The sequence below is a fragment of the Lycium barbarum genome, chromosome 1 (genome assembly GCF_019175385.1).
Source record: "Lycium barbarum isolate Lr01 chromosome 1, ASM1917538v2, whole genome shotgun sequence".
NCBI classification, from domain to species: domain Eukaryota; kingdom Viridiplantae; phylum Streptophyta; class Magnoliopsida; order Solanales; family Solanaceae; genus Lycium; species Lycium barbarum.
The window spans coordinates 159,064,146-159,085,859 of NC_083337.1; the positions used below are offsets into that span (position 1 = coordinate 159,064,146).

The following is a 21,714-nucleotide window of genomic DNA, read 5'->3' on the forward strand; positions in this document are numbered from 1 at the left end:
ATGTTAACATGTCAATTTACGAATATCCTTCAGCTTGAATCGTCATCAAGGAGCAATATCATATCAACGTATTAACAGTACTTCACAATGCTTCAAAGGTCTGGAGATCTTAAATTTTTTACAAAATAACATTTGAACATAGGTACTAATGGCATTCACAAGAACAAAGTCAAACTCGCCATATATATCCACACTTTAGAAAGTAAAGACAAAAGGAAAAAGGCTGCTTCAAGTGAAACTCATTTGACATTTCTGAGAGATAGAACATTTAACGATCAACAGAAGCTTGAAGGAGTCCATCGCGAATCTGGCTTGCCACATCTCTTACAGCACCAGGCCCGTGAGGAAGGAAGACGGCAGATGATTTACTGGAAGCGCCAATTTCTTTCATGGTGTCAAAGTACTGGGTTAAGAGGACCATGTCCATAACATCCTTTGCTGAGGTTCCAGGCACATTCACTGAGAATCCGAGCACGCTGTCTCTCAAACCATCCACAATTGCTTGGCGCTGTCGTGCAATACCTAACCCTGAGAGATACTTCGACTCCGCCTCTCCTTCAGCCCTTTTAATTTGTAAAATCTTTTCTGCCTCTGCCTTCTCATTAGCAGCCACCCTCATCCGAGCAGCTGTGGAGTTGAAAATAGTTAAGACATGAAAAATATCAAGACAAACGGAGCAAGAATACCATTACACTCAATTAGGCAAACTGGAAAAAGAAAAAAAAAGAATATCCATACCCTGGAAACCCTTGCTTACACTTATGGCAGTGGGGCGGGGCGGGTTGAAATTTTGCAGGGTTAAGCCCAACTAAACCCGCACCATTCTTTCTTACACTAAAAAAATAATTAAACATGGGAAGGAAATAGAAACTAGTTCATGAAGAGCTTGGTAGACATAGATGTTATTACAAATCCTAAAGTTGTCATATGTCTCTGAGAAGAAATTAAAAAAAAAAAAATCATATAATACTGCAAGGAAAATCCATCAAGTGACGTATCTCTTGGGACTATCTAGTTAGAGCAGTTGAGAAAGGGCAGGCACTGGGCATAATTAGAGAGAAGATCTTAACATACCAGCATTGATCTCATTCATAGCCCTCTTCACATGCTCATCTGGTTCTATGTCAACTATAAGTGTCTGAACAATTTCATATCCATAAGCCGACATAGCCTGTAAAGGATCATAATAGGACTCGTATTAGATCCAACAATCAAACTAAATTGCTTGCATCAATTAAAAAAGAATATTAAAGAATTGGCTTGCCTTCTCAAGTTCATCCTCAACAGCCCTGGCAATTTCATTTTTCTGCTCGAAAACATCATCAAGATTGAGTTTTGGAACACTTGCTCTTATGACTGACAAAATATAAAACATAGATTTGTTTAAGTTAGCATTATCTATTGAAACCAATTTATTCTCAGAAATGGAACATCAGATTTATAAACAGACAGCTTAGGTATCTACCATCAAAAACATAAGCCTGAATTTGACCCTTAGTGTTGCTTAGTTTGTAGAAAGCATCATTTGCTTTGTCTGCCAGGGCACGATACTGAATTGATGCCACAACATTGACAAACACATTATCCTGCACATATGTTGCAATAAATGTATTAAGTCATAATATCCATAAACAGCGAAAAACCATCACCTACTTATGTTTGACAAAGTGCAAATTGTGGTTGACTTTGATGATTTGGCTATGAACCAACACAGTTTGTTTCAAGTAATGGAATTCCTGTTTTGGAATAAAGAATAGACCTTTGTCTTTGTCTCGCAGCGAACATCCAGTTGTTGCAACCTGAGGGAGAGATAGCCAGCTAGCTGGAATCCGAGGAACCAAGGCAGACAGTGGCAACCTGGCTCAAGCACATCTTGATACTTGCCAAACTGCTCCTTAATTGCAACAGTGGATTGATCAACTTGTACACAGCAAAACAAATTGCCCATACTCTGTAAAGATTGCACCAAAAAGGAAGATGATCCACAGAATTCAACCATGAAACATGCTCAAAAGATGTTATACAAATAGAACTTGGCATTATTAACCACCACTTTTGACTAGTAATAACTTCTCAAATGAAAAATTGAACAACGTAGTACTAGTTAACAAATTATACTTCAACATCTCAAGTTTACAATCCAAAAAGGGGTAATATTTCGAACTATGATTCTATATTTTCCAGGGACTAAAGATGAACGTCCATTCGAATTTTTAGGAAGGGAAGGTATGTTTCTTTTTCTACCTTTTGTGAGTGGAAGCAATTCTTTGACACAATTTACAGCATAATTAGAAGTAAACTCATAGTTAACCAAGAAACTAAATTCATTGTCACGATACCAGCAGTCCAATTACTGTTGTCTACAGCTAACTTTATGCATCTATAAAAGACATATCCCACCAAATTGACATGAAGTTGAATTTCCCTGTCAATCTTCTAAAGAAAGAAACTTCTCAACCTACTTTACAGAAGGCAATAAACTAAAATCCATGGCATCATAAAAACTAGCATAGCTATTTTCGGTTTACAACTTATTTGTAAACTAGATCAACTTTTATACAGCACAACAGATTGCCCATACTGTGTAAAGATTGCATGGAAAGGAAGATGATCCACAGAATTCACCCATGAAACATACTCAAAAAGATATTAGAACTTGTCACTATCAACGAACAATTTCAACTAGTAATAATTTCTCAAACGAAAAGAAAAGTAAGTTTACAAATTACAGTTGAACACCTCAGGTTCAGAATCCAAAAGGGGTAATATTTTCGAAACTTTTGCCTGGGACTAAAGATCAACTGCTATTGTATTCATCTACAAAAAGGCATATGCCACCAAATTGACATGGAAAGTTGAATTTTCCTGCCACTCTTCTAAAGAATGAAACTTCTCAACCTACTTTTACCTTATCAAACCCAGAACCAACTTTCAATCCAAAAAGGCAAGAAACTAAAATCCATGGCATCAAAGAAACTAGAGCAGCAATTTTCTGTTTAACTAAATTTATGTGACACTTTTAGCTTCCCGAGATTCAATATATGTAAAGTTTGACCAATAATTTAAATGTATTTTTTCATGTTATTGACATGAGAAGAATTACAACTTATATATATAGTACTTTTCGTGTAGTTTTTCAAATATCTAAATTTTAATTTATTTATATATTGAGTTGGTGTCGCTTCAGAGATTAGTGAAATTGACTTTCAAGAAACCAAAAATATAACATAAATTGGGAGAGGGAAAGTAATTTACAGGATTGATCCCATTTCATTAACAGTATTAAACAAAAAGAACAACATAGAAACATGTATAAAAAGGGGTGAAGAAATCAATTTCAAGAAATGGGAAAATATAAATTATATTATCTGCATCTCCATAAACATACTTACAAATCACAGGAATTGCTAGCAAAGAAGTCTTGAAGAATTGAAATGGGCTTCGCTGGACAGAGGGGGCTGTGTTTATATATTAGGGGTCTGCCTGTCACTTGGTGAGGAAGAAAGAAACAGATTATTACAAGGAGAATATACTTTTCTTGGAAAATATCAAATTGCCGTAAGCTCTGTTGGCCACTTGTTCCCATCGCCGTCTCATATTGTATTTACTAGTGGGAAGGAAAATACTCGGATTTTGTCCAATATTATATTACATCCATTTAGGACCAAACAACCCCTTAAATTATTATGGATGTCACTGGCCATTAACTTCGCAACTAATATTTTCTTGTTTTGGTATTAGAAGGCTTGAGGAATCCTATCCGAATAAAGATTTGATTTATCCAGTATTATAAAGTCCACAACGATATTTTTAATGATTGGATAGATGCAAAAGCTATTGACTTTTTGATCTCCTTTCTTAGTTGGAAGGATATTGGAGGTACATATTGTAATATTTTCAATTAAAAAAGAGGGAACATCAGCAGGCACACAGAAGGACATAGCTAAATAACCTTGATTAATTATAATGTTCTGTCATCAATATATACAAAAGATTTATCTTATTCTAAAAGATATTCTAGTTGTACATAATATTCTAGGAAATATTCTAGTTGTACATACTAATGACTAATTACAACGGTTATCACACCCCCGCAGTCGAAGCGGGAGGTGGACGAACGCTTAGACTGTCCCGAAAGTCATCAAACAGTACGCGCGGAAGCCCTTTTGTAAAAATGTCTGCAATCTGATATCAGAAACGGAACATGAAGGACACGAACCTTGCCACGGGCAACTTTTTCGCGAACAAAGTGTATGTCCATTTCAATGTGTTTAGTGCGCTGATGTTGTATCGGGTTACCTGATAAGTATATCGCACTCACATTGTCACAATAAACAAGTGTCGCCTTTTGGATCGGGCAATGTAGCTCAAGGAGTAAATTTCTGATCCAGCAGGATTCGGAGACAACATTAGAAACTCCCCTATATTCGGCCTCGGCACTAGAACGGGAGAGTGTAGGCTGACGTTTTGAGGATCAAGAAATCAAGTTGTCACCGAGAAAGACACAATAGCCAGAGGTGGAGCGTCTGGTATCCGGGCAACCACCCCAATCTGTATAGGAGACTGAGCTATTGACAGTAGACTTGTAGAGATGCAAACCAAAGTCGATATACCCCTGAATGTAGCGCAAAATATGCTTAAGAGCAGCCATATGTTCATTACGAGGGTCATGCATGTGGAGACACACCTGTTGGACGGCATAAGAGATATTTGGTCTAGTGAATGTAAAGTACTGCAAAGCCCCAGCAAGCTGATGATACTTAGTTGGATCATCAAATGGTGCATCTTTCGAGGCACTTAGCTTTGGCTTCGTATCAACAGGTGTAGGAGACGGGCTACAGTGTGACATACCTGCCCGTTCCAGGATTTCTTCGGCATACTGCTTCTGTGATAAAAATAAGCCATATGCATTACGAGTAACAGCAATACCCAAGAAATAGCTCAGTGGACCAAGGTCTTTCATGGCAAACTCGGCACTCAAGAGTGCCATAATAGACTTACGGAGATCGTCTGAAGAGGCCGTAAGAATGATGTCGTCGATATAAAGCAGTATATATGTAATATCAGAACCCCTGCGATAATGAATAATGAGTGATCAGACTTGCTGTGTGAGAAGCCAATGGTGGCGACAAAATCGGCAAACCGCTGGTACCAAGCCCGAGGGGCTTGTTTCAGGCCGTAGAGAGACTTCTTCAATAGGCAGACATGATCAGGAAAATTGGGGTCCCGAAAACCCAATGGTTGATGCATATACACAGTGTCAGAGAGATTACCATGAAGAAAAACATTCTTGACATCGAGCTGGTGTATGGGCCAAGAATAAGATAATGCAATACTTAGCACAGTGCGAATGGATGCCGGCTTGACCACCGGACTGAAGGTATCCTCATAGTCAACACCCTTCTGTTGAGACCTGCCATCACCTACAAGACGGGTTTTATGCCTCTCAAAAGAACCATTAGATTTCTTTTTATGATAGAAAATCCACATTGACCGAATCACATTAACATTAGCAGGCCGAGGAACTAACTCCCATGTCTTATTTTCAATTAGAGCATTAAATTCATCCATCATGGCATTCTTCCAATTTAAGTCACGGAGAGCACTTACGGGATTTTTGGGTAATGGAGAGATGGAGGTAGTGGTCTCGGTGTTAAGGTTGGAGGAATATTTCAAATTGGGTTTGAAAATGCCATTACGGGACCGAGTAGTCATGGGGTGTGGCTGCTGTGGGGAGTGGGCCGTAGGCGGTGGAGGCGGGCTGGCCAGCAGCGGTGCAGGAGCAGCGGAAGGGCTGTCCTGCGGCGGGTTGGGCTGCTGCTGGGGACTAGGAGTGGCAGCGGGTTGAGGTGGTAGGGCATTTAGAGTGTTAGGAGATGTATTTCCAGAATTTCGTTGCATATGATGAGTGATGTATGGATTAACATTATGGTCCAAAAATTCATACGTGTGAGAGGCAGGAGTATGAAGTTTTGAGAATGGGAATGTGTGCTCATCAAATACCACATGACGGGCAACGAGAATTTTTCGAGTTGACATGTCATAACACTTATATCCCCTATGATCGGAAGGGTACCCAAGAAAGACACAAGGAGTGGACCGTGTTTGTAACTTATGAATGGTAGTGGATAGAAACAAAGGAAAATATGCTCCCGGATGTCCTAAGCGACGATGCCATAAATCAGGAGACAAAGCAGTGAAGACGGAAGGAGATTTTGAAGGTGAGGCCTGGATGACGGTGGAGAGTGGATAGAGGTCCCCGCTACTGTTACATCTCATTAGTTTGTTCCCCGTCTGGAAATCCTTCACATAAAAACCAAACGGGTCAAATTCAACAGAAACCCAGTTATCAGTGGCAAATTTTCAGACGGAGATAAGATTTTTAATGAGCTTGGGTGCATATAATACATTATTTAAGGTGAGAGGGGGGTGTGGAGGTGAGAGAGTAGTGTTCCCGTAACCATGAATTGGAATTACATGCCCATTACCAACAATAATGCGATGATTACTATTGCTCAAATTAAAATAAGATGAGAGTGTACCTTGGTCCGAGGTCATATGTGATGTTGCACCGGTATCCATATACCAATTCCATCTGGTAGAGCGATAGAAAATCTATGCATTGCCGCCTCAATGTCCGTCGGAGTGTAGCCAATATGGGGCTGGGCTACAGAGGTCGCGTAGGCCTGTTGAGATCTGGGCCCGAGAATACCGGGCTGCATCGCCGGACGGGGCTGTTGCTGTGGAGCAGTCGGGTAGGGGCATGGTGGAGCAGCCCACTGTGGCGGCCACTGCCCATATAGGGGGTACGGGAGGAGACGCGGCTGCCACTGATTGGTACCGCCAGTCGGCCACTGGTAGGTGTCGCGGCCACCGTTCTGGCCACCCCCTCCGCGGCCATTATTGCGGTTTTGCCCATTATTCTTTTCATTATTATTTTTCTTCTTGTTCTTGTTGTTATTGTTTCTGCCATGATTGGAACTTGAAGAAAAATTATGCTGAGGATTGGAGTTAACATGTTCCATGTTACCTGGTTGGACACCGCCAGTAGAGGCAATAAAAGTAGCATTCCCGCCGGCTTCTTTGGAGAGACGGTTTTTGAAAGTACGTTCCGCCAGTTTTATTCGGGATCGAACGCTTTCAAAAGGTGGTAATGGGTCTTGATTTTGGACAAAATCCACCGTGCCAGAGTAGGCCTCTGGAAGACCACCAATGAGCCGCAAGACAAGGCGACTATTTGCCACCGGAGCATCCACATCAGCCAGCCTTTCTGCCAAGGTTTTCACGTGGTTGCAATACGCATCCGCACTTGAAAATTTTTCGAGAGATACATCAGCAAGTTCTTCCTCAAGATGGGTTGCCCTGGAACCCTTGTTATCTTGAAAGATGGCCTCCAACCTCTACCGGGCTTTCGCCGCGGTGTCATCCTTCACCAATATGGCTTGAAGTAATTCAGGAGAGATCGTACCATATATCCACTGTAGGACTGCTGCATCAAGACGATCATAGAGTTCTGGATCAGCTGCCCGTAAGACATCAATTTTGGCCTTAGCCGCGGCCCCTGTAGGAGGGATAATGTGATGCATCAGGTTATGCACCCGGGCTTGCACCTTAAATAACGCCACCCATGAATGATATGGACCATTTTCAATGTCCAATGTGAAAGGAACGAGAGATTTGACATTGGTTATTGAGAGGGCAGAGTGAAACTTTGCGCCTGTGTCAGTTATAGTGGCTTTGAAGACGAAGAGAGGAAGAATAAGTGAGGAAGAAGAGAAACGAAGGGGAGAGAGGAGGTGCGGCTGCTAGGGTAGGGCGGCGGCTAGGTTGTTATGGAGAAGGAAAAGCGGCAGCTAGGTTGTTATGGAGAAAGAAAACCTAGTCTAATACCATGTAGGAAATTGATTCCTTGATTAATTATAATGTTCTGTCATCAATATATACAAAAGACTTACCTTATTCTGGGAGATATTCTAGCTGTACATAATATTCTAGCTATACATAATATTCTAGGAAATATTCTAGCTGTACATACTAATGACTAATTACAACGGTTATTAGTTATCAACTGTTTTACTTGTTTGTGAAGAACAGTTTTGGAAGTTTTTTTTTGTACATTGAAATATACACTAAACTAGGGAGTAATTTTTGGGATAAAACGGCCCAAAGATACTCTTAACATGATGTGATATTGTCCGCTTTGGGCCAAGCCCGCACGGTTTTCCCCAAAAGGTCTCACATCATTAAAAGTATCTAACTCCTTATAAGTAGCTTCTTTTTTTTTGCAGCTACCAATGTGGTACTTTGTTCGCACACCCAACAATCTCCCCCTCGAACCAAGTTCCACGTGGCTCATTATCATACCACGGGTCAGAGATTCAATATGTATGTGTGTCACCCACACTGTCAGAGTATTTACGATCACCGAAGCCCAAAGGCTGTGAATGCGCCTTCGAAGCTACGACGTGGCCTAAAGCGGACAATATCACATCATGTTAAGAGTATCTTTGGGCCGTTTTATCCCAACAAAGTGGTATCAGAGCTTGTGGTTGTATTTGGTTTTGTTGATTGTCTATTTGAATGATGGAGGCAAATATGAGCAAAGATGGTTTGTTTAAATGGCAGTAATTACCATATTTGGAAAAGCAAGATGAAAGATCTTCTATTTGTCAAGAAATTGCATTTACCTGTGTTTGCTTCTAAGAAACTCGAGTCTATTAAAGATGAAGAGTGGAATTTGAGCACTTACAGGTTTGTGGCTATATCAGGCAATGGGTTGAAGATAATGTTCGAAATCATATTGTGAATGAGACAAATGCTAAAAGCTTGTGGGAAAAGCTCGAGACACTTTATGCTTCAAAGACTGGCAATAATAAGTTGTTCCTACTGAAACAATTGATGAATATTAGATACAAAGAGGGCAGCCCTATTTCTGATCATATCAATGATTTTCAGGGTGTCCTTGATCAGCTGTTTGGAATAAGTGTCAAGTTTGATGAAGAAATACAGGGACTTTGGCTTCTTAATACTCTGCCAGACTCTTGAGAAACTCTTCGAGTTTCTTTGACTAATTCTGCTCCCAGTGATGGTGTAACTATGGAATATGGTAAGACATTTTTAGACTAAAATCTCCGATGATCCAAATTCAGCTTTTCATATGTTAATTAATTTCATTTGTTTTTTGAATTAAACTTACTTATTTTTTACCAAAAAATATTACAATATTCAATTAATGTCAAAAATATGTACTGCGAAAAAATATTGTTGTATGATGAAATTAATAAAGTTAACTTATAAATAATAAAAACCCTTGATATTACAAGATATTTTTGTAGATGTTTTCTCAAATAAACACACGAAAAAAATATTGAAAAGTATTACAGGAGAAAATAAAAAACATTATCTATAACCGGACGAATAAAAATTTTAAATAGCAAATGATAATTGGTAATTAACATCAACAAATAATAAATAGTAGTATAAGAATAATATTTAATTCAATAATCAAGCCTATATTATAGAATTTGATTGACATGATAATTATACTCTTTAAGCGTCTATAATAAATTCTTAAGGAAAAATATAATTATACAAATTTAATATACTTCATAAAAGACTCAAATATGTATAAGCATGTTTTGTGGGGACCACTAATCTTTTCCACGACATCATTTTTAGTGGCATAAAAAAAGCCCTTAAAGTTCTCAAAATTGACCAAAATTTGTAAGAGTTCACAAAGTAATAAATTTCTTAATTAGGGGTAAAAAGAGATAAAAAATTCATGTGAGGACTACAAAAAATTGATATTCTCCCTTATTTATAGTAGTAATGTATGATTATTCCCAAGAGATCTTAATTTTCCAAGCCTGGATCCAAAAACCTTGATATCAAACAATTCTACCAATGTCTCGATGCATCTCACTTTGTCTAATACCTTGATGGAAATTATTTATACCCGATCCCCGTTTTGAATACTTGTACACCCATTATGTTTTGGTAGGTAGAGCTAGGAGGCACCTTTTTTACTCTTCATCTTTTTAAAATTTCTCTATGCGCAAGAATTTTCTCGAGTCGTGAATCCAAGTTCTTCTTAATTAATGTACTGTCTTCAGTATGTAATTATTCCAAAGCATTCCCTACTCTGTGGCTTCCTTAGTGATAAATCTCTACACTTTTGAATCGTATCTTAGTCTTTAGCAAATTGATTCACCTCTCCCTTCTCTGGACCAAACTTATATTGTGCTTGTTATCTGCTTGCAAATTCAAGATGAGCACCTATAGTGCCCTCTTTCTTCATTTCAAAATTTTAGTGTTGAGATCTACAAACATAAAAAAGAAGAACGGACAGCCAGAACTTGGGGAACCACTGCCTCAGGTCTACCTTATGCAAAGGAAGCAATAACTCATGCAATCTTGTCTGCTTAAAAACTCACCATCAACTCAAGCATACAGTTAAAACCAAGACATATCCACTTAAGAATTTTGCCAAATTTTGGTAGCAATGGTAGATGAATTAATCGGCAAAACAGCTACAATCTTGTATGTTTGCCAGAGATTCGTTGATGCGTCTAGATTCTTTATATAGGGAGGATAATGCATGACAAATATGCAGACAGAATAGAAAGAGCAAAATAAAGTAACAGAGACAAGATGATAAACTCATAAAACCCAGAGCAACTAAGATAGTGCGTGTATATATACGCTGCCCTACATAAGTGATACGTGGCTCTTTAGTTGAAACCTGAAAGACATATTACTCTTTAGTGGAAAACTTTTAGTGTTCCAGTAAATGTCCAAAATACCCTCAAGTATGAGTTTGTTGTCTTTAAGCACACACGTTGAAACCGTCTCTTATAATATATATAAAAAAATAAAAGTCTTAAAGCCTTTTGTAAAATCATACTCATATTGTTCAAATCAGCTAGGAGAAGAAGCTCCATTTCCTTTAATGTATTCTTCAAATTATCAACAAAAAAAAATTGTATTTGTGATCTTCATTCGCCAGAAAATCTGCACATTGGTTCGCCTCCCTCTAGATATTTGACAGTGACCTTGTTTGTTTCAAGCAAATATTCACAATCTTCAATTGTAGGGTGAAGAGATGGCACTGTATACCCTCTATAATAAGCTTGACAACAAGCATGCACACTTCTGATTTTTATATCCCAATTCTTTCGCTGGTTTTAGCCTTTATTTGATGCTCAATTTCTGTGACGAGACTTAAGATAGGTTTCATCTTCATGAGTATCTGAGCATTTACTTCGCTTAATCATCCCTAGAAACTGCTCCAAAAATAATATCTCCAATTGAGTCTTGATGCTGCTATCAGTCATCAATTTAAATTTTCCTCCAAAAGAGGAGACCAAGCTAATAGTTTACCTTGTTTGGAAGTTGCTTTTGACCAAGTATTCACACGCTTTCCTTCGTTCTTTTTCTTCTTTTTTTGTTCATATATAGGGCTATAGTGGTGTATTTGACTTTTTTCCAATATTACGACAAATTAAATTCAATATCATATGCTAATTTTCAGATGATATTTATAAATTAAATTCATTAACTGAAATTTCCCGTAATTTACCAAATTATACATCTCTTGCTTTCGTAATTAAGCCGCAGCCCGCATGAATCAAATAATCTTGTTTTTAAAAAAAAATAAAAAATTAATTAGTCAATTCCAACAACCTGCCTTAGACGTCCAATAATACATGGCTAAACTTTCAGATACCAATTTATCCTAAACTAAATAGAATATTCTTAATGCAGGATAGACGTTAAAGTGTTTTGGTTGGAATTTATGTTTGATTTAAAGATAAATGTCAAACGAAGGACTTTTTCAAGAAGAAACCTCACAAGTATTTGCTGTTAAAATTAATTAAGAAACTAATGACATGTGGAGGCTAATCTATCACTTGTTTGCATAATCATGGAATGAGTTTAATTCAGATTATGTGTTGCACCTAGTCAACCTGCTAGTTTGAGCATTAACGGAATTCAAATTGCAGTGTCACAAATTCGAATTTAATAGACGCTTAACCGCTGTTCACATTTGGAGTTCTCACAAGTCATAGCTGTCCAATTGACAATTTCCTTAAATAAGTGTTAACTAAGTGAACATTACCATTGTGCATTTCTTAACTTTCGTTTTCTTTTCTTCTTTTCCTGCTAGCTCCCGGGGTGTTAGTGACCAATTGAAAATGAGTAGGGGACCAAATTGGAAGATTAGCAACTTAATAGAAGCCTAGTTATCATGGGTTTTGGAAGAAATTGTGTATGTGTGAAAAATCGCACCTAACACATGGACCAACATGTAGTCGACACGTGTCAGTTTATATAATGATGTAGAGAGATCTGATGGTAATGCCGAGCAAAGCATTTACGGAGAGGTAGCAGATATCAAAGACTTAGTCAACGAAGAGAACATCAACGGAAACAACATACAAAGACCCTATTGATTGCGCATTAAATAGAGTTAATGCAGTAACGACAAAACGGTTTCTAACGGCCATAATCAAGGAATTAAATGACAATCATTAATTCAGCAATTAATGATTGCCGTTACATACACACAACGGGAAAAACACCAAATAGGATCATATAGCTATAAATAGGACTTTCACTTGTATATCAGGAGAGCCAATACTGACTGAAAAATAGACGATTATTGATTATTCTCTGCTTATTATCATTATCATTATTCTTTTATCATCAAGTTCTTATTCATTCTGGGGAACGGAAAAAGCCATCACTGTTGTTCATCTACAATTGGCATAAGTTTACTTTTTCCTTTTATTTACTTATTCTTTATTAACCTTTAAATAACTTGCTTGTGTTAATTCTAACATCTGTATCAAATTACTACCGACTGTGGTTAACCTTAGAACAAATTCAACTATTTGGGTAAAATACGAATTTTGACTCAAATAGATTGTTATACGGTACTGTAGCTTTGTCCGAAAATAGCAGTACTCAAGGGTCAAAGAGTATCTAGGATTTGAAATTTATGAATTTCTTAATCTTCGAGGTAATATATAATAAAACCTCAATTTATAGTTAAAATTAATAAATATTTAAAAACTTTATTAATATTATTATGAACCCATAACTTGTGCACTAAATTCGCCACACTGTACAAGAATAAACTCTGAAGTAAATTTGTCTATTTGACAATATTTCGAAAAACAACACAAAAGAACAGAAAAAGCAGATCGTTTTTTGTTGCTGGAAAAGCAAAGGACCAATAGCATTACGTCAATATAGAGATTTGAGAGAAAGGACTATTTTATTTGTCCAGTAGAATGAAATCATATGTTTTCTCTATTTATGCTTATTCTCATACAGACAGAAAAAAGACACGATAATTAAGTAATCTATTATAAATATTATAAATGTGGACGTCCATAACTTCTAGGTGTTATTCCACCATTATGTCTAGTTTAAACCCACACCTCCACTAGTCCCTCAATGTCCCACAACCCCATAATCTTTCTACCTTCTCAAAGGTAAATGTCATGTTTATGATACCCTTAATCATGTTACTCAATATAGCCCTATAAACAGAGACATTGAGAATGATGTTGTACACACCTAAAACACATTTAGATGATTAAGAAAGCTCTCCTTCTCTTGTCTCTCTTTATTGTTTTTTCATCTTTTGATATATCGTACTAACTCTTTTAGGTTGATTTTACGACACGTTATCAGCACGAGTCTCTAATATTCTTTGAGTACATTTGAATTTTTCTAATTTCGTTCAAGGTGATGAGAAGTTGGCTTGTGGATTTACTGCACCATCAATTCAAATAAACCAGGTAATACGTTCCAATATATAACTCTATCTCGTGGTTGACTTGCAACTTTGATTGTTTCTCTTCAGGATTATCTATTCGATCTTTTTGCAATTTGAGAGTTTTACTTGGATAACAAATTTTGCCAAGGGAAAAAAAAATCAATATATTTTCTCATTGGAGCAAAAATTCATAAAAAACAAGCACTGAAAAAATGTATATGGAGATGCGGGGTATCGATCCCCGTACCTCTCGCATGCTAAGCGAGCGCTCTACCATCTGAGCTACATCCCCAGGTTGACTGTATTCTGGTTGTACATATTTGTTATGAATTAGCGAAATGCAAATGTTCAGATGCATCCATACTACACATATGTACATGTATGTAATATACTCGGAATAGTATAGGTTATTGGAGTCTCCAATGGAAGGGACAACTAGGTACATTGACCAATAGTATATTCTACTCGTGAAATTGCCCAATCCCCTGTTTTTTGTAATGTGATGAACATCAAATAACATGATGAGGTAAGGTTTCTGATGGCATCGTAACAGTCCAATCCTGAATCCACCTTGTTGTGTTCTTTGCGTATATTTTGATCTTGATGTTTCCTTGTTTCTTCTTCCTTTTGTAGTTTTATTGTGCACATCCTCTAAGAAAGAAAGCGCTTCTCTGGTTCACTGTTGTTGCATCAATAACTCTATTAAGTACTGCTGAGTTAATGTTCTTCTACCAATTCCTTACGAATTTGATTAGTGTGCTCTGCTATTCTCTTACTTTTGGAAATTTTACATTTAATAGAGCTGAATAAGTACTCAGTTGGTATTTGATGATTTGTCTAATAGAAACATTTTATATTTGCTTCTGAAGTTTCAGAAACCTCTAAACTTTCATGAGCTTTTAGATTTCCGGACATCTTAGCTCATGAGCTGAAAATTCATTTTCATGCTTAGACATTACATGCTTTCTGTTATGAAATATTAGAATATTATGGTGAATGTCCAACTCCTAAAGAATTAACTCACACTACATTTTTTTTTATGATGTAGATATTTACTCCCACACCTCCACAATCTTTCTATGATCTTGATCCATGATTCCAAATGGGTTAAATGCCATGTTCATGGCAACCCTTTGTATCCCTCAACCAATCCTATAATAGTGCTATTGGATATCACATTGGAGACACTTGAGAAACACTTACAAAGAAATAAGAAATGTTCTCCTCTCCTGTCTCTAGTTCTTCTCCTTGCTTTCATCTTTTAATATATTGTACTAACTTCGTAGATTGATTTTACAACACTTTCTAGTATAAAGTATTTATATCATTTTCATGCTTAGACATTTCAGAAAGAAAAAAAAAATCAACTAAGTACTAATACAATCCTACCAAGATAAATTGAAAAAGAGAGATCAAAGTGAGCTGAAAATTCTATTGTACAGGACGGAAATTTTGGTTTTAACTTCAAAAGTTTTACTACTACTATCATTTTTTCTTTAGCTCTATAAAACAAGAAATGGCAGATTTTTTGGCATTTAAGCGAAAGGTTCCTGGAGTTCTCGTCATTTGGATCGTCGATAACAAATCAGTCAAGCAAGCAAACAATGCAATGAAGTAAGCCATAATGATCAGAGTGCTCTCAAAATGCCAAGTAGGCATGTTGACTTATTAGTAGTAGAAGAAATAGAAATAATATTTTAGTGTTTTGTTTCAGAAAATGAGGACGGGGCGGTCTTGTTCATCAATAGATTTTCTAGAATAAGTAAAGAGCCCCATTAATAGTATATTAGTATTACATTACACAGTGACGTAGCTTTCCTTAATGCAACGCCATGGCTTCCGTGGCTTTCTCTTTCACTCCATATATATATAAATAAATTCCAGCAAAGTTCACTATCTATCCACTAAATCCTTCTTCCTCTTTATAGCAATTTCAGTGCTTTTCTTCAATCATGTCGGAAGCAAACAAAAACTTGCCACTCCAAGACCGTGTAGCCATTGTTACAGGCTCTTCTCGAGGCATTGGCAAAGCAATAGCCCTTCATTTAGCCTCACTTGGCGCTAGACTCGTCATCAACTATTCCTCCAACTCCACTCTAGCCAACGACGTCGTATCCCAAATCAACTCCACCTCCAATTCCCCACGCGCCATCCCCTTCAAAGCCAACATCTCCGATCCAGATCAAGTCAAATCCCTCTTCGACGCTGCAGAGTCAACCTTCCAATCGCCGGTCAACATCCTGGTCAACTCCGCAGGCGTACTCGACGGAAAATACCCGTCAATCTTAAACACAACACTAGAGGATTTCGATCGGACATTCGACGTGAACGCACGTGGAGCTTTCGTGTGCTGCAAAGAAGGCGCTAAGAGAATAAAGCAAGGAGGTGAAAGAAAAATATTTTATTCATAAACTTAATGCTTTCACCGCTCCAATTTATAATAGTATGAACCTGTTTTAACTCAAAATAAAAAAATAAAAAAAATCTATTTCTATATAAATTTGATTACAAATTCTAACTACACATGAATTAAAACTAACCAATTTTAATTTCTTATTATTTTTTCCAGGAGGGGGAAGGATTATATGCTTATCGACGTCGTTAGCGGCAGCGTTTAGGCCTGGGTACGGGGCATACACGGCGTCAAAGGCGGCAGTGGAAGCAATGGTGAAGATACTGGCGAAGGAACTGAAAGGAACAGGAATAACCGCGAATTGTGTGGCGCCAGGACCCATAGCAACGGAATTGTTTTACGATGGGAAAACGGAGGAGATGATAAATAGAGTGATTAATGATTGTCCACATGGGAGACTTGGACAGACAGAGGATATTGCGCCGGTGGTTGCCTTTTTGGCGGGCGATGGTTCTGAATGGATTAATGGACAGATCATTCGCGTCAATGGTGGCTTCATCTGATCATTTTTGCCAGAGTTTTGTTCTATCTGCCGTTTCAATTAATATCTATTTGTTTTTGTTTTTTATATATAAGTGTTTGGGTATTCCAAGTTAAAATTTCAAATATTGTTAAAATCAAAATTTTGCCTTGAAATAAATTGCCCCATTTCAAGTTAAGTTAACCAAAAAAAAAAAAGGGGAGGGGGGAGGGGGGAGGGGGAGGGAATTTCATAAATATACATTTGGTCACTTAAATTGTAAAAGAAAAAAAAAGCTCAAAATTTACATTGCAAAGTTTTAATCCATATACAATTATATACACTCAAATACAATATTATAACTCATATACCCATATACACTCATATACAATATTATAACCCATATACAATATTATACACTATTATACCTTCACTACCCCTGCCACTTCCGATTTCTCCATCGCCAACCTCAACCACCTCCGGCAAACCCCACCGTCGTCACCTGCACTCCAACAGCACCAGAAAACTTGTAAAAAAACAAATAGATTCAAAGACCAGATAACAAAAACAGAAACAATTAAATATCATGATTGGTCTAAACAAAAACAGAGTCTTGAGAGACCGCAAGACTAAATCCATTCTAGTTTATAATTCATCTTAGGATTGGGGTTGATGAGCTGGTAGCTACACAGATATTGTTTTTGATATAGGCATTTGGGTATTTCAAGTTACGGAGGAAAATTGAAGAAAATTCATTTGGTATTTCCCTTGGAAGTTGAAATATTGTTAAATCAATTTATAACTTTGAAATAACTTGCTTTTTACTTCAAGTTATGTTATAACCACAAAAAAAATGTTTAAAGTTTGAGTCATAGATCAAATTATAAAATAATTAGTAGTATTAAAATTTGCAATAATATACTATCAAGTTATGAATAAAATTATGGTAAAAATTTGGTAACTGTATTAAACTTAAGAAAACTTACATGTTTCTTGCTTATTTTACAAAAACAAATACATAAATTCAAAAAAGGATAAAAGTTGTCTCGTTAAGTACTCAAATAATGCTCGAAGCCCATATTTGCTCAATCAACTAGGGATTAATTTGAGTCCGCAACTTAAATGATCCCTAAAGTGAGATTTTGATCCAAAATAATTCACAAAAAATAAAATAAAAATACAAATGTACATTTTGCACACAAAATTAGTGCGCAATAGGACTTAACTGTGATGGTCACAGTTAATTCCTATTGCGCACTAATTTTGAGCGCAATAGGGGTTAATTTTATTTTCCCCAGACTTTGTATAATTTTAAAGTTTTGAAATTCATGTTTTTTTCATACTTTGATCAAATATTAGTCGTGTCTCAAAACTCTGAAATATAAATATTTTATATAGAACTTGATTTTTTTTTTATTTTTTTTTTTGTAAACAATATTGGAGGCTCAATACATCAAGTACACCTAAACGTTTGGATCGTCGTTTTAGGGATTCTAAAGTGCTCCCGAAGTAAGTTTTGTTTGAAAATTTATTACCGTTAGGTTTAAGTGTTATTAAGTTTGTTTGGAAACTTGTTATCGTTAGGTTTAAGTGTCATTTTATAAGGTTTTGATTTAAGCATTTTATTATTTAGTTAAGGCATTACTTTATTTCGAATATGTTGAGATCTTTTTCACAATTAGTTTAAGACGTCGCACGAGTTATTAATAAACAATAATAAAGACTAAGACAACTAATCATCATTAAAAAATAATACCAAAAAATATAATATTAACATAAACTGTACAATTTATTTACATATACACAATCATGTGGGACCCTTTAATAATAGTCTTAAGGTCCCACATGTGAGAGCCTTTAGAGTAACCCTAGGCCAAAGGCAATCCCCACCACCCTCAACATCATCTCTGTTCCCTTTCTTTCTTTTAATAATAGGATGTTCTATGTCATGATCATTCTTCATTCTCTTCCTTGTGCCCATGAGCCTTTAAAGTAATTTAACTTGATTTTAGTTAACGTATATTTCATTCTTTTTAATGATACAAAAATTATTTATATATTTTATTAACTTTTGCAACAAAAAATAAATGGCTTGATTGATAAATATTTTGAGATGATTCTCAAAGGTCAAGAATTTGAAGGTTTTTGCTTTGAAATAATTGTCATATAACTCGACAATTATGATGAAAAGATTAACCCAAGAGCAATAAAAGTAAATTAATCTAGTCAAACAAAGAATATGTAGTAATTAAGCTACTCTTTATGCAAATTTTCAAATTGGAGCCGCTCTTTATTGCAATTTTATTCTAGAATATAACTTTAATAAAGTGTTAAAAGGACTAAACTAAAATTAAACTTATTTGCCTATTTGTGAATGAAACCCATTGAATTAACCAAAAACTAACTGAACCGACACATCCTTCCTATTCAGTCTATGTATCTAACTATCAAAGGATGTGGTGCAACAGGTGGGGTTGTTCCTCCTTTAACCAGAAGTCTTGGATTCGAGCCCTATGTATGAAAATGTTCTTCGTAAGGAGTACTTCACTCGAATGGGCCTTACGTGGCACAAATCCGGATATAATCAGGCTCCAATGCGGGTAGCGGACACCGAGTGAGAAACACAAAAAAAATCTTTATAGCTAATGTTAGGTATACTGTGCACATAAAATAGTGGCACCCGCAACCTTCGAATCATGATCCACCTCTGCTTGTTTTGATGGGGTTTAATGGGTTTTGGGTCATGAGGTAATGGAGTTGGGTCGGAGCGGGTAAATAAAGAGAAAAGGTCCTTGGGAGGGGGGGGGGGGGGGAGTATGGGGAGCGGGTAGGGTGGGTAGGAGGTTTAATTTTATTCAATAAAAATATTACACGTAATAAATTTTCTCTTTCCCAATTTATGTGATACTTTTCACTTTCTGAGATTCAAAATGCATGAACTTTGACCAACATTTGAAGATGTACTTTTTCACCAAATTGGTATGAGAAAAGTGCCAATTTTTTTTTTTTAATAAAAATAAAAAGTGACAACTTATAGTGCTTTTCATATAATTTTCAAATATATAAATTTTAATCTTATAATATTGAGTTAATCTAATCCAATTTAGCATCAAAATTTAGTTAAACTGACTCTCGAAAAGCTAAAAGTATCATATAAATTGAGATAAAGTGAGTAGTAAAAAAAAATCAAGAGAGACATGCTAGTTTTAAGGGCATAAGTGAGCCAGAAACGTGAGGATATTATATCAAAATAGACGGAGAAAGGGTATATTTAGACCTTTTCAATAGTTTAGGAGTATTTTTTTTTATCCTTTTCCGAAAAATAAATAAGGCTAATTTTTGTGAAGTTATCTTTTTTAGTTAATACTGCGTAGTATTTTTTAAGGGTTTTGCAAAATAAAAATTTGACAAGTAAAATGTACTGTTTAGCATGCTTTGTTGCTTAGTACAGTATTTATCATCACACAATTAGAAGGCACCAGAAATCTTCTGTCTCATCCACAAAAATATCCGATTCACTCTTTCCCCTTATCCTTAGCAATTTCAGTGCTTTTCTGCAGTCATGGCGGAAGGACACGTCGCCCAATCAACCCAAGGCCAAAACCTCCCACTCCAAGACCGTGTAGCCATTGTTACAGGCTCTTCCCGCGGAATCGGCAGAGCAATTGCCCTCCACTTGGCCTCTCTCGGCGCTAAACTCGTCATCAACTATTGTTCCAACTCCACTCAAGCCAACGACGTCGTATCCCAAATCAATTCCACCTCCACTTCCAATTCCCCACGTGCCATCGCCGTCAAAGCCAATGTCTCCGATCCGGATCAAGTCAAATCCCTCTTCGACGCTGCAGAAACAACCTTCCAATCTCCGGTCAACATCCTGGTCAACTCCGCAGGCGTACTCGACCCAAAATACCCGTCACTCCTAAACACAACCCTAGAGGATTTCGATCGCACGTTCCATGTGAACGCGCGTGGAGCCTTCATATGCTGCAAAGAAGGCGCTAAGAGAATAAAGCATGGAGGTAAAAGGAAAATATTTTATTCATAGGACCGGTTTTGCCGTGAGGATTTTTTTTTTTTTTTTGAAAGTCTTTTTCTACTTTAAATAAAAATCAAACGTTTGGTTATGAAGTTGTATTTAAAATTTGAAAACTCTATTTTTACTTTAATATATTCAAATAATTAAATATTTTTTGTAAAATATATAACGGAACACAACTCCTCTTCAACCTCAACTTCAATTGTAAAATTTCAAATTAAGTGAAAAATATTTGAATTTTATACCCAAACGCCTACTTAATTCTCTTAATGTTTTCTATACTCTCCGTAATATGAAAATAGCTAGCACCACCGTCTAGTTTAACTCAAAACAGGAAAGTATATAGCTATATGCTAACTAGATATGAATTAAAATATTATTATAAATCCTAATCAATTTTGATTTGTTACGACTTTGAATTATTCTTTCCAACAGGAGGGGGAAGGATTATATGCTTAACGACGTCGTTAGCTGCGGTGTTTAGGCCTGGGTACGGGGCGTACACTGCGTCAAAGGCGGCAGTGGAAGCAATGGTGAAAATACTGGCGAAGGAACTCAAAGGGACAGGGATAACAGCGAATTGTGTGGCGCCAGGAGCCGTAGCAACGGAGATGTTTTACGAAGGGAAAACGGAGGAGATGATAAAGAGAGCAATTGATGAGTGTCCACATGGAAGGCTTGGACAGACGGAGGATGTTGCACCAGTGGTTGCGTTTTTGGCTGGTGATGCTTCTGAATGGGTTAATGGACAGATTATTCGTGTCAATGGCGGCTATGTTTGATTGTTTTGCAAGAGTTAAGCGTATTTACTGCAGTTTCAATTTGATATCTGTTTGATTTTGTTTTATTTTAGCTCTTTTTTTTTTATTATTATTAAAACATATGGGGTAGATGGGGTCAATATGGATTCCTCTATGATGGAGGTGTAGGAACTAGGAAGTTTGGTGTGGGAGCAAAGCCATAGGAAGAATTTGATTTTGTTTAGTCTTGAGAGACCAAATCCATTGTAGTTTATA

General features: G+C 36.6%; 3 protein-coding genes and 1 non-coding gene across 5 annotated transcripts; 2 read left to right on the forward strand and 2 right to left on the reverse strand.

Moving 5' to 3' along the window:
- Positions 1-15: 15 nt before the first annotated feature.
- Positions 16-3,634, reverse strand: LOC132600865 (hypersensitive-induced reaction 1 protein). 2 transcript variants are annotated; one of them, XM_060314288.1, is made up of 6 exons: positions 3,389-3,634; positions 1,760-1,951; positions 1,466-1,586; positions 1,265-1,356; positions 1,075-1,171; positions 16-627 (listed from the first exon to the last, which is right to left on the reverse strand). In XM_060314288.1, exons 2-6 carry the CDS (start codon positions 1,946-1,948, stop codon positions 269-271), a joined length of 858 nt encoding a protein of 285 aa, XP_060170271.1. In that variant the 5' UTR covers positions 1,949-1,951; positions 3,389-3,634; the 3' UTR covers positions 16-268. The 2 variants fall into 2 exon arrangements, with proteins under 2 accessions (XP_060170271.1, XP_060170270.1); XM_060314287.1 differs by having other exon boundaries at positions 3,393-3,630.
- A 10,371-nt stretch (positions 3,635-14,005) lies between these two features.
- TRNAA-AGC (transfer RNA alanine (anticodon AGC)) lies at positions 14,006-14,078 on the reverse strand. The gene has a single exon. It is a non-coding gene; the product is annotated as a tRNA-Ala (tRNA).
- Positions 14,079-15,591: 1,513 nt separating this feature from the next.
- On the forward strand, positions 15,592-16,805 carry LOC132625652 (NADPH-dependent aldehyde reductase-like protein, chloroplastic). The gene is made up of 2 exons (XM_060340282.1): positions 15,592-16,171; positions 16,356-16,805. The coding sequence occupies exons 1-2, from the start codon at positions 15,739-15,741 to the stop codon at positions 16,700-16,702; spliced, it is 780 nt and encodes a 259-aa protein (XP_060196265.1). The 5' UTR covers positions 15,592-15,738; the 3' UTR covers positions 16,703-16,805.
- A 3,299-nt stretch (positions 16,806-20,104) lies between these two features.
- On the forward strand, positions 20,105-21,545 carry LOC132600892 (NADPH-dependent aldehyde reductase-like protein, chloroplastic). Its single transcript, XM_060314290.1, has 2 exons — positions 20,105-20,681; positions 21,134-21,545. The coding sequence occupies exons 1-2, from the start codon at positions 20,222-20,224 to the stop codon at positions 21,478-21,480; spliced, it is 807 nt and encodes a 268-aa protein (XP_060170273.1). The 5' UTR covers positions 20,105-20,221; the 3' UTR covers positions 21,481-21,545.
- The last annotated feature ends 169 nt before the right edge of the window (positions 21,546-21,714 follow it).